The sequence below is a fragment of the Varanus komodoensis genome, unplaced genomic scaffold (assembly GCF_004798865.1).
Source record: "Varanus komodoensis strain SLA01 unplaced genomic scaffold, ASM479886v1 scaffold32, whole genome shotgun sequence".
NCBI classification, from domain to species: Eukaryota; Metazoa; Chordata; class Lepidosauria; order Squamata; family Varanidae; genus Varanus; species Varanus komodoensis.
The window spans coordinates 2,335,777-2,348,779 of NW_025335798.1; the positions used below are offsets into that span (position 1 = coordinate 2,335,777).

Genomic DNA, 13,003 nt, shown 5'->3' on the forward strand with positions numbered 1-13,003 from the left:
GCCATTTTATCTTGACTATAACCTGGGGAGGCAGGTTAGGCTGAGCGTCCAGGAATGACCCGTAGGCATCCAGTGAGCATCAAATATGCTCTCATATTTCAACAGGTTTCTGAGTAAATGGAATAGCTGAAGCATCTAGAAACCATGTCCATCCCCCACATCCTTTTTACTAACATGTGCTGAGCTTTCAGGGTGGACTCCTATTAAATTCCACAGTTGTGACTCAGATTTAAGGACTGGAACGGGTCAGAAGGATTCCAGAATGAATACCCCTCTAGCAGGATATTTCTTTCCCAGTAGCAGGATTCCCAGTGGACCACTGGGACATTAATACACTTTATGTATTAAAGAACATATTTTGTCATGCTTTGATGTAGTATAGTCTCTTTGAACTGGCTTTGGGAAGCCTGTTTCCTGTCTTTGATTACAGGATGAGATTTCAGAGAGAGAGAAAAACTTTCATGAGAGAAAGTACCCAGAGCTGAAAAGAAAGACTTACGCCTTCTTGATATCACTGTCAGAGGCATCCCGAGGAATCTCTAAAAGCTTGTAATAGTCTGGTACAGCAGCCATTTGCCTGTTCTGTGCAGAAACCAGTCACAGAGAAGTGGAGGGGGCTTTGTGGTTACAAGGGGAAGAGTGTCTCCGGAAGCACAAAGGGGCCGTCCACGCAACTTGAGCTGCTTTGAGGGCTGATCATGGCCGCACACTTGGCTCCGCAGTTCCTTACAGCACAACAGGAGATGGGTGCTGTGGGCAACAGGGCCTGTGGGAGATGACGCAGAATGATGGTTATCGGAAGGTGTGTCTCTTCCCTATGTGCCTGGCCACCCCTTAAGATCTGGATCAGAGGTCCTTCGGGAGCCCTCCTTGAAGGAGATCAGGAGGGTGGCTACCTGGAGAAGGGCCTTCTCTGTGTTGGCACCCTAGTTATAGAATATGCTCCCCAGAGAAGTTCACCTGGCACTGACACTTTATTCTTTTTGGCACCAGGCCAAACCCTTGTTATTTTCCCGGTATTTTAAGGTTTAGATTGTGATTTTAAGTGGGGTTTTATTGTATAAAATGGATGCTGTGCTCCACTTGTTTTATTGTAAGACCATCCTGAGGTCACATGGTAGTGGATGGTATACAAAAGTTTTACATAAATAAAAAAATGTACCATGAAAACTGGCCAACCCACGCAGCAGTCCACCCACAGACAGAATGGGTAAAGTTGGGGTTTACCCAGTCATTTAGGCTTGGAAGTCACACTGAAACTTTGAGTTTTGTTGGTGCTTTCACAAAATGGCTCTCTTGGGGGTTGCTTCCCAGTCATAAAGTGGACGCCATGGTGGGCATGGCTGGTCACACAGAGCATTCATTTTCCAGAAGGCAAGCTGATGAAATGAAAAGTACCTTGCCAAAAGGTGGGTCTCAGCATTACAGCACTGCCCTAAATCCAAATAAAGATGTTGAAGGGCAGCATTTTATCTTTTTAAGTTAATTTTTTTAAGTGAATAAAAACCAGGAGGGACAGGTTCCCTGTCCCTGTCAGGTTCCAAGAGAGTTACCCTGTTAGAGGACCCTGGTGATCTGCCTCCATTTTCACCAGACTGTTTCAGAGTTTATTTATAAGCATTCCTGGTTAGTGTAGGCACAGATTCCTCTTAGAGCTGTGGAAAGGCCACATAGCCCAAACCCTCCTGTCAAAGGCTGGCCTAGCCTACCAGCAGTCACCCCCACACATAATAAACCACCCTTATGGGGCCGTGAAGTCACATCATTCCACCCAAAAGACTGGCCAGAGGAAATCCATGATTGGCTGTTCTATGCCAAACTGGAATATGTTCAGAAGGACAGCACATTGGTCTGTGGTGTGAAAACCTTTCTATATGGGTCCATCTCTTCCTCACCTTATTTCCTTCTCTCAACCTGTTTTCACAGCAGAGAAAATGAGTCTGTTTTTACTTAGTCTATGGTACACAGGTCATGGGATCCCATAAGCATGCAAGTGCATGGACACCCCCAAATATGAGAGAGAGAGAGAGAGAGAGAGAGAGAGCTGTCAACATAATTTATCTGGGAAGCTGCTGTTTGCAGGATATTAGACTCCTATTGCACCTGGTCCCTAGAATGACCAATTCTGGTAAATATTTTCTACGCATAATATACATTCACTGACCCACACAATAGAGCTATTCTATGAATGCCAAATATAATGTCAGAAGTGGATCTGTACTGGCAGTTTATTTATTTCTAGGTGTTTCAGTAGTTTAGTTTTATTTGTTTGTATTATTACATACTTATTTGCCTACATGCTAATTGAATAAGGCTCCCATCAAATAACATGGCACGGAGCTTTGATCAACATCGTTAGAGGAAATTGTCCCTTGCACTTGTATTCATGCACAGTAGGAAGGATGAAGTTAAACTGGTGGGAGTTGAATGGTTTCTGCAGTTGAGACATTTATTGTGCGCTTGCAAGCTGTCACTCACAAAAGTTTGTAGGTCCCTCCATGACATCCTCCTCCTCCAGTTTCTCCAGTGTTTTCCAGCCATTTTCATGGCTCTTTTTCAAGAGAGGAGACTGAGCTATTTTCCTAAATGTAACCAATACTTAGCACAGAAGCCTAACATAAGCTTGAAGTTCCACTTTATAACATAGCACCACCCTGTGTTGTGCAATGGAATTTATAGGAACTTATAGAAAGGCACAGAGGAAAACTTAGTGGAAAAAACCTTGTTTGTAAGATGCTCTAATTCTCCCACAAAGAATGTAGAAGATGGCTCAATTAAAGCTTCTTGTGCAGAGAAGCCCTAGATAACAGAGATGAGCAAACATGATGCCGTTCCCCAAACATGATACAAAGCTGACTGGAGGTTTTATCAGGGAGGGGCTCTTTAAAGAAGCCCCATCCAAAATGTTTCATGTATACCATGGTTATGACTTGACTCCTGCTGACTCTTGCTTCCACTTTTTCTGACCTCCAGTAGGACAACATCTATGGAGGAGGTGAGCTACTAATTCATCAAAACCAGGTAGAATGGTTTTGTGGAATGTGCCATTTCAGACTGCAGGTTGTGATTGCACCCCACCATTTAAAACACACTCCTGCATTAAGAAAACATTCAGGGGAGATGATCCTGTCTGTAATATCCTAGTTTTACAAGCAGGCATTTTTATGTCAACAAGAGGAATTCAAAACTGCAGCTATCCTGCCTGCTGTCCAAAGTATATAATCCAGCCAAGTCTCTACCCTGCAGTTTTGTTGCTGGGACATGTTGTTATAAAGCCCGTCTTTGATGAAGGCATAAGGGGGAAGGTGTGGTATGTATAACATGTAATACGGGACAGGATGAGAGTCATGCTTCTCTCAGAATCCAATATGAAGGTATATTGGTGTCCTCCTAATAGAAAAAACCTCCTGCCTTCAACCACCAGTCTCTGCCAGCAGGAGTTATATAATAGTCACCACCCTATTGGCCTATGGCAGCTTCTAGGTCTCTGTGCTGTCATTCATTATTGATCCCTGCTGTTTACTGCTGTTCCACTCTGTGATTATGAGCTGGGCAGCCCTCAGACTGCTATTTCCATTTGGAAACATGACAGAGCTCTCTCTTCTGCTGGACTGAAGTCCTGTCCTTGGAGATGGACATGAGGGTGGCCATCTATCAAACTCCTCCTGGCAGCAAGCGTGGGCTAAAAGTCACCCACCACCTTTGCTCAATCCATTCTCTGCAGCTTGCTTTCTGAAGTCCAACAAGGGGTGGCTGGGTGTGATGAGAGCATCATGTCATAAGAAACAAACTATGCAGATATGAGTCTAGGAAGGCAGCTGCAACCCTGTGGCAGGGCAAAGCTGTTTGGTTTATACCAAGGACTGGGATTTTAAGACCTCCATCTCAGAGGCCAAGGTGAAGTCCACTCCTTCTCACTTTTTAAAAGTAAGCCTGGATTCTGGGTAATCTTTTATTGGCTCTTCTTGATTCAGCCTTATTTCTTGTTTCCAACAAAAGACTCATTGTTTCTTAAACTGTCTCCCCAAGTTCTTTCTCCCTATGCCAACCTCTACCCAACCTTTCTCTCTAGAGTTCATTTCCTGCTTCCTGAGTCAATTACTACGCCTTACCATCAGTCTCTAGAAAGTTTCAGAACTTTAGTACCTTATCATCCAGAAATTGTCCGTGTTCCTTGCTACACCTGATGGCTAGCCAGGCATCTGTTGACTTTGGGGAGGCAAGAGCTTACCAGCACCCCAAACCTGCTTCCTCCCCAGATGATGAACAGCTTCAATAGCCAATGGGAAGGTGGGGGTCATTGTGACATCAGAGCTTTATGCTTTCCTCAAGGATGTAAGAGGGAAATAGCTACAAAAGGTCACTCAATTCTTGTTCTTTGTGGCCCCAGTCTTGCTGTAACTCTTTTGCTCCTGTAATGCTGAATTACTTTCAGAAGTAGGCAACTTGTGGTCATCCAGATGTTTTGGCCTACAATTCCCATCAGCCCTAGTGAGTATAGCCAATACTGAGGAATCATAGGAATTCTGTGTCAAGTTGCCCTCCCTAAACAGACCTGTTTAGACCATGCTGGAGTTTCTGGCTCAAAGATGCTTTTCTCCAAGTGATTTGGAGGATTCCAAGAATTGTTGGATATTGGGAAGTACAGATTAAAGTACAGGCTACTTCTGTAAGATTATCCTGATGTGAAGCTTTTGACTATAAAGGGATTCAGTTCTCTCAACAAAGAGTTACAATTAGTTCAGCTATGCAGAAAATTGAAGTTTGGAAAACAGAGCAGGGAAAATTTCTGTCTAATGCAAATATATAAAGAGTCACTCACCTGTGGTTTTAAGAACTGACTCCAGAAGGTCAAACTCCAGGCTGAGAAACTGTACAGACTTTGGTTCTCAATTTCTTTTGGGCTGCTTGTGGCTACCACATGGTTGGGTAGCAATTGTATTTTGTGAACATTTTTTTAGCAATTGTAAATACGAAATTTTTAGCAACTGTATTTTGTGAACATCTGTGCAAATCTGATATAAGGCAAAGCAAGGGAGCAATTATCTGCACAATCATCTAATATAAGCCCAAAAAATTCAGGGAAAGAAATGCTTCTTGTGTAGTGTTCAGATCTTGCAATGAAATCAAAAGTAAATACAGAGGATTAAAAGCCAATGAGTATGTTATTAATAGATTAATACAGAAAAGCTCATAGTTCTAAACTTGTAGTAATAGATAACTCAACTTCAGTGTTTGAACCAATATGTTTGCACCTCTTAAGAGCTCAAAAAGCCGTTTTTCCCAGCAGCAAAGAAGTGAATTCCACAAAAGCCAGCTAGTTTTGTTTAACTGCACTGAAGTGATCTGCCAGTTAATGTGTTTGTTGCTACCAGAAATGAGGTCGCTCTTTCAACACACTTTGCTCTAGAACTATATTCATAACGGCAATTCATGCAAACCTATTTGGCTGTAAGCCTCACCAAACTGAGAGGCACATTGGATGGTGTAACATTTTTCTTTACTCCAGGGGTAAACGAATTGTACCTCCTGCCCCCCCAAGGCTGCTGGGTTGCAACTCCCATTGCCCCCTTACCATTAAGCTGGCCAGGGCTGCTTGAATTTTCAGTCCAACACATCTGGAGGCCCATAAGTTGCCTACCCCTTTATATTAGTCTTATTCCACTTTCACTGTCATGGCTTCTCAAAAATCCTGGAGATTTTATTTTGGTGAAGCGCTGACAAAGTTAGACATGCCAACTCTGACATGTATACAAGCACATTTGCCCATGATCTGTGAGAATCCTAGAACAGTCACGTTGGAAGGGGCCAAGAAGGCTATTGGGTCCAATTTCCTGCTGTTGCAGGTCAGTAATTTACACCATTCCACTCAGTTCACAACTTGAACTTGGTCTCCCAAGTGAGACAGTGCCCTTTGAATAACGGCTGCTCCAGAGGTATGACGTCCTGCCTTTAACAGGAAGGAAAGGACTTGTGGAAGCTGTTAGTCAGCAAGAAAACTAAACCACAATGTTGTGAGACTGTTAATATTTTATTTTGGAAAGCAAATCCTCAAGTGCTAATGCAAGTGACATTGTCATAGCCCAAGCAACAGAGATTGGGCTGTGCTAATACTCATCACCTTCTTCTTCTTCTCCTTCTCCATCAATAGTATCTGTCCCCACCTCTTCATAATCCTTCTCCAGGGCAGCCATGTCTTCTCGAGCCTCGGAGAACTCCCCTTCCTCCATGCCTTCCCCTACATACCAGTGGACAAAGGCCCGCTTGGCATACATGAGGTCGAACTTGTGGTCCAGGCGGGCCCAGGCCTCAGCAATGGCTGTGGTGTTGCTCAGCATGCAGACGGCACGCTGCACCTTGGCCAGGTCTCCACCAGGAACCACAGTAGGGGGCTGATAGTTGATGCCCACCTTGAAGCCCGTGGGGCACCAGTCCACAAACTGGATCGTTCGCTTTGTTTTAATGGTAGCAATAGCAGCATTGACATCTTTGGGCACCACATCACCCCGATACAAAAGGCAGCAGGCCATGTATTTACCGTGACGGGGGTCGCATTTCACCATCTGGTTAGAAGGCTCAAAGCAGGCATTGGTGATCTCAGCCACGGAGAGCTGCTCATGGTAAGCCTTCTCTGCAGAGATAACGGGGGCATAAGTGGCCAGAGGAAAGTGGATGCGAGGGTAGGGCACCAGGTTGGTCTGGAACTCCGTCAGGTCTACGTTGAGAGCCCCATCAAAGCGCAGGGAGGCAGTGATGGACGAGACAATCTGGCCAATCAGGCGGTTGAGGTTTGTGTAGGTTGGGCGCTCAATGTCTAGGTTCCTGCGGCAAATATCATAGATGGCTTCATTGTCCACCATGAAAGCACAATCTGAGTGCTCGAGGGTGGTGTGTGTGGTGAGGATGGAGTTGTAGGGTTCCACCACTGCTGTTGATATCTGAGGAGCTGGGTAAATGGAGAACTCCAGCTTGGACTTCTTGCCATAGTCCACAGAGAGCCGTTCCATCAGCAGAGAGGTGAATCCTGAGCCAGTGCCTCCTCCAAAACTGTGGAAGATGAGGAATCCCTGGAGGCCTGTACATTGGTCAGCCTGTGGAAAAAGGAATCAAAGCACAAGACAGTCCGTTGGAGTTAGGCAGTGTTGTGACTCCCAGGCCATGTTTATTGTGCTGCTGCCGTTTTATAAGGCCCCATAGAGGTCGGGAGCAGGTTACTTTCCCCCATATGGGGCTTCCCAGGCTTTACATTCAGAGTGGGTTTTACCATATTGTGGCCTACTGGTGTTTGTTTGGCTGTGATTTGGAGGGAGGCCTTCTCTGCTCTGGTGGCCACCATGAGGATGATCTGCCCATCTAAATTAGGCAGACTTCTAGTGTGGAGCGTTCCCCCTGACAATGTAAGGCAAATTTGTTTGCCCAGCTGTGTCCCTGACTGTTAGCATAGCCCCTGGTTATTTTAATGAATGTTTTAACTGTTTCTGGGATTGATTTTATTTTGTGAACTGCTTTAATTTTTTTAAGGAAGAATGCTAAAGAATGAATACCTAATCAATAGCTGAATGGTTGGATGGAGTCCTCCAAATGTTTGTCAACTAGCGCTTGATCTTTCTGAGTCTCTCTCAATCAAAGTCTGTATTTCAGCATTACTGTTTAGTACCATTGCTGTTCAGCTGGGCTGAAACTCTTCCATTCAAGGTAAGATGGACTTGCTACAGCAGTTACAGGGACCATCTGCCACAGGGACCAGCACTGCATGTCACAGCTGCAGGAGCTGGCTCTTGCTTGAGCAGAGACAGACCACTCCACAGATTACTGCGTGCTCAAGTGCCCTCTGAAGACGTTGCACTTTCTGCAGCCTTGCTGTAGAACATGTAGTAAGACACTGGAAACTGAACTGTCTGCTGCAACATCAACCGCTTACTAGCTACACCCCCCATTCGTTGAACAGCCGTCCCATTTAACAGAGTTCCTGCACAGCAGATCCAGCCCCCTCGTGCCTCCTGTTTCCCTTCCACCAAGCCCAATTACCAGCTTCCGGATCCTGTCCAACACCAAATCAATGATCTCCTTGCCAATGGTGTAGTGTCCACGGGCGTAGTTATTGGCAGCATCTTCCTTTCCAGTGATCAGCTGTTCTGGGTGGAAGAGCTGGCGGTACGTGCCAGTCCGAACCTCATCTAGAATTTACAGTACACCATAGGTCAGGTCTTTTCCTCTCCAGGTGATTCCTCTGTTGCTTCCTGTCCTCCTGGAATTTGGTCACTGGTTTTCACCATCTACAAGGACTTCTCTGCTGTGAGACCAAAGCTTGCTAGGAGTTTGGTTTCAACAGCTGAGAGCATAATACTGGTACCAATCTGCAAACTTTCCAAGAAATCTTGGGAGTTCTTAACTAAACTAATGGTCTGGCCCTATCATTAGGAAAGCTAAGGGGTCTGCCTGAGCAAATTTTAGGATACCATCAAAGAATAGAAAGTGGTTAACAATGTGGTTTATTGCAATGAAAGGAAGTAAAATATCTTAGGGTATTTCTAGATTCAGGTATTTATTTATTTATTTATTTATTTATTTATTTATTTATTTATTTATTTAGCAAGCTTCTATGTCGCCCCATTCGCCAAAGCCTCAGGGTGGCTCACAAGAATAAATAAATACACAATTAACCATATGAACAATATATGGTTAAACCATATTATCCCATCAGACTCTCTCAGGAGGACTGAAACTTCACCCGAACACCTAGCACTCACCAATCACGGTTGGTTCCAAGTCCACAAAGACAGCTCGTGGAACATGCTTTCCTGCTCCAGTTTCACTGAAGAAGGTATTAAAGGAGTCATCCCCACCTCCAATGGTTTTGTCACTTGGCATTTGGCCATCGGGCTGAATCCCGTGCTCCAGACAGTACAGCTCCCAGCATGCATTGCCAATCTGCACGCCAGCCTGGCCAACATGGACAGAAATGCACTCACGCTGAGAAGAAAAGAAGAACATACCTATTAATGGTACAAAATCTGTGAGGAGGAAGACTACAACAGAGAACCCACAGCTCTATATATAACTGTTCCTATATGGTGAGCCACTAGAACTGCAGAGGGGAACATCTGGGTAAAGATATTCCTAGGTTGTTTGGACTGACTGGCCATTGAGCTTTCCTAGACAAGAATGGCTACACAGGGCTTCCTCTGAGCCAGGACATGACTGACTATCACCAATCAGCCCAACTCAAGTGTACTTTGGTGTGTTCCTTGTCTCTGACTTCTTGGATCTCCTCCAACAGCTCAGCCCTGACACTGGCACAGTTAGTGCTTAAGAGATGCTGTCACCTCCATCCAGGTTCGCTCTTAATAATCTAGAGTCCCAGGGAAAGAAGGGCCCCCTCAGTCTCCCAAGGCATGCATATGAGACTGCCACAGTTGTAGGAGACCACCTGGCATGGTCCAGTTTTTATAACTTGCCTTCTTCCCTCTTTTCTACACAGTCCCACTCATCTCCTTAGCTTTTCCCACCTCTCTTTTGTGCTTGCCAATATCAGCTTGACCAACCATGTCCTTTGAGGAAAGGTTGATGCATTTGGGTATGCCTAACCGTATGAGAGCTATTTTCCAAACAGCTGAAGGCCTGTCACAGAGATGGAAGAAATTAGTTTTCTATTGCTCAAGAGGATGTAGGACCCAAAGCAGTGGCTTCAAACTATAAGAGAAACATTAGGAGGAAATTCCTAGGCTATTTGCCAGTGGAACAGACTGCCTGATTCTCCTGTGTTAGACATTTCCATACAGCCTGAATGGCTACCTACAAGGGTCCCTACAGCAGCAGATTCCCTGCAGTGGTTAAGAGCTGGACTCCATGACTTGTGAGGTTTGTTCTTCCAGCTTTCTGGTCCTCCTTACCTCCTTATAAAACCTTTTCCCTAGTCTTTGTGCCAAAGTACCTATTTGCAAAAGCACTGTTGCAGTGCCAGGGGAAAGAAGCCACATGGTTGCTTTTCCATGGCACATGACTTCATTTTCATTTATTTTAGCAAACTCCTTGATGGAGTGCTAGTCAGTGCACATGCAGTGCTTACTTTTCCTTCCTTATTGTTTATAAATTTTCAATACCAAGCTTGATGAGGTTGCTTAAATTGCACTGATGCCCACCCTTGTGCGTGGGATTGTTATTTTTATACCACCCTTCAGTAGCACCACCAGAATGGCGGTTTACAATTTTGAAAGTTGTATCTTCAGAATGACTTTGAGAAGTAGTGACCTGGTTTGAGGCCACCCAGTTAGCTCCTTGGCTGGATGGCATTTGAACCCATGCCTCCAGCCCTAGTGATCTATCCTCTATGCCACTATAACATCACTCTTAGGCATGTCTTGGTGAAACAGACTTACACAGGTTTTCTGGACAGGGTGCACACTGAAAATGGTATTATGGCATAGGATGGTATATAATAATCCTACATTCATTGAAATGAACGGCACAAGTTAGTCATGACCAACTTAATTCTCTTCTTATAGGTCTGCTTTAGGTAGGACTAACCCTGAATACTAACTATGGTATGTGCACTTCCAGAGTTGCCCCAAAGCACCAAGAAGGGACTTTCTCAACCTGCCTCCCTCCAGATATTCAGCTGCATCATCTCAGCCAGCAAGGCCGGTGGTCAGGGTTGGTGGGAGCTGTTGTCTAATGCATCCAGGACCCACCAGCTTGGGAAAGACTGATTTACATGGACATGACAGTGACATTCATCTAGTTAACTAAAATTGTTAACCCTTCCTAACAACCTGGAGTAATGATTCTGCCCTTGCCACCACACACACACCCTGTGTCTCCATTTCTTCCTCTCTTTTCTACACCTCGCACATTTTGAGCAACCCCATAGTACAGCTCTAAGCATGCTTGAATCCCTAGAGGAAGGGGGCAGAGGCTGAAAGGTATTAGATTTTAAAAGGCAGAGGCATCATAGCCCTGATGGATATGCTGGAAGTGGAGAGGTGACACTTCCTTATCCTCCAAGATAGTTATCAAATCCAGGCAAGACTTACCATCTTGCAAAACTTCTTCGACCTGGCAGCAATGTGCTCAGAGGGCAAAGGGTGAGAATCAAGGCAGTGCGTGCAATCACGAGTTTTTATAGCAATCCAAAGCCCATCCCCAGACAGGAGGGATACTTTGTTGTTAGAAACGGACATGGGACTAGACTTTTTCTGAATTGTCTCTGGGATACAACCAAACTCAACAAATAACCAATAGTGAAAGCAGTGCTTGGCTTTCAGGGGCCTTGGTTACATCAAACAATACCACAACTAGGGCCTGGAGTGTGTGTGTGTTAGGGGGAGAACTAAAATTCCCAGAAGTTTGTGTGTGTTATTAAAATGTTATGAAGCTAGGCTGACTGGCAAAAGCAAATGTGGCCATAGGGGATTTTAATATCCAATATTGGGGAGGACAATTAGGACTTGACTTCATGGCTCGCCCCGTTGACCATACAGACAGTGCTAACATCTGCACCTAGACCGGCAGGGTCCACCAAGGTCATGGCATTCATCCCAGCATCCTTTTTCATTGTCTGAAGAGTGTGACCAACCTTTTTTGTACATAGTTACAAATGCTATTTTAATTATTTCTGCTTTCAAAATGTATTATCCCTTTGTACAATTAAACATTGCTGTTTTCCAAGTAAATGCATTTGACATCAGGACAACTGTTTTCCTGTTTTCCACTGTTTTCCTGACGTAATGTTGGTGCCATGAGTTAAGTGAATTTAAAATGCAAAGCTGCACAACATGTTCAGAGTATGTATGTGCACGCACACTTTTAATCAGTATTGACATACAGGGATTTGGGGTTTGTTTGTTTTTGTTCTAATACTTCAGGAATGAAGAAACCTGTAAAACATGGAATGGATACATGGAGTGAGGGCAGGAGCAGAGGAAAATAGAAATGTTACAATAGGAAAAAAGTTGGGATATAGCAATTAGAGTGCTGGACTGCTTCTTGTCTCCAGTCAGCTAGGAAACTCACTGGGAGACTTAGGCTAGTGAGTCAGTGACTTGCAACCAGACCTACTTCACTGGGCTGTTGTGAGAATAAAATGGAGAGGAGGAGGATTATTTAAGCTGCTTTGGTTTCCTTGCAGGAAAAAGGCAGGATGTGCCACTAGCAGAGTAGCTGGACAGAATTACTGAAGGAATGATCCATCCTTCCTGCATCATTACATATTTCAGATTTGCTGAAGAGACCTCAGCAATGATCCCCTGCTTTGGTGTATTCTGGATGGGCTGGAATTACAGCTCTTTCCTCTCTGGAAGTTGGTTGAGTGGACTTGATCACTTTGGTAGAAAGATCAAAGCACTATGTGTTCTTCCCGAAAATGGGACCTTTCAGCCTTGCCTGATTTATGCTGTGAAAAAGCATAAGTGCTTTTCATTCTGAACATGCCATTGCTCCTTGAATGGTGCCAATTCAAAGGTATGCACACAGAAAAATTCCTGTTTGGTAAACCACTGCGTGTAACTAGGAGGGGAAAACTTTCACCATCTGATCCCACTAAGACTCAACATCTTGAAGGAAGCATACAATGAAAAGGCAGAAATCAGCTAAGTTTGGAAATGTTTGGCAGAGCATCCTAATGTTCTTTGGAGATCAAGGTGGCCCAAGGGAGATCTGCGTATGGGGCTCAGCTGATGGGGTTTTCCAAGTTTTCCCCCTTTCTCATTTCCTTTTTCCTCCTTCTGTTTCCTTTTTTCCACTCCCATCCTTCCTGTTTATGTTGTTAACTTGATTTATATGATTTCAGCTTCCTAGGTTTGGGGTATAGGAAGGACAGATAAAGGGAGCTACATAATTCTATAAGGAAACAATTGAAGAAGGCTTTAATACATTATAGACAACTGTTTTATGTTTGTAACTGTTTAAACTTTGTTTACTTAAAAATAGTCATTATAATTTAAATAGAATTTCAGAACACCTTTGCATGGTGTGGAAAATTGTGCCCAGATCACCTGTGTGCACT

The 13,003-nt window shown here is 44.3% G+C and overlaps 1 protein-coding gene across 1 annotated transcript; it reads right to left on the reverse strand.

Annotated features, from left to right (window-relative positions):
* Positions 1 to 6,008: 6,008 nt before the first annotated feature.
* LOC123027454 (tubulin alpha-1D chain) lies at positions 6,009 to 10,358 on the reverse strand. Its single transcript, XM_044438349.1, has 4 exons — positions 10,338 to 10,358; positions 8,751 to 8,973; positions 8,029 to 8,177; positions 6,009 to 7,091 (listed from the first exon to the last, which is right to left on the reverse strand). The coding sequence occupies exons 1-4, from the start codon at positions 10,356 to 10,358 to the stop codon at positions 6,108 to 6,110; spliced, it is 1,377 nt and encodes a 458-aa protein (XP_044294284.1). The 3' UTR covers positions 6,009 to 6,107.
* Positions 10,359 to 13,003: the final 2,645 nt, after the last annotated feature.

Excerpts from the sequence above, each read along its gene's own strand:
- LOC123027454 (XM_044438349.1), bottom strand. The coding sequence starts at position 10,358 with ATGCCTAAGAGTGATGTTATA. Across the intron at positions 8,974-10,337 it reads TGCCTAAGAGTGATGTTATA|CGTGAGTGCATTTCTGTCCA; the intron begins GTGGCATAGAGG and ends TTTTCTTCTCAG. Across the intron at positions 8,178-8,750 it reads CTTGGAACCAACCGTGATTG|ATGAGGTTCGGACTGGCACG; the intron begins GTGAGTGCTAGG and ends TGTAAATTCTAG.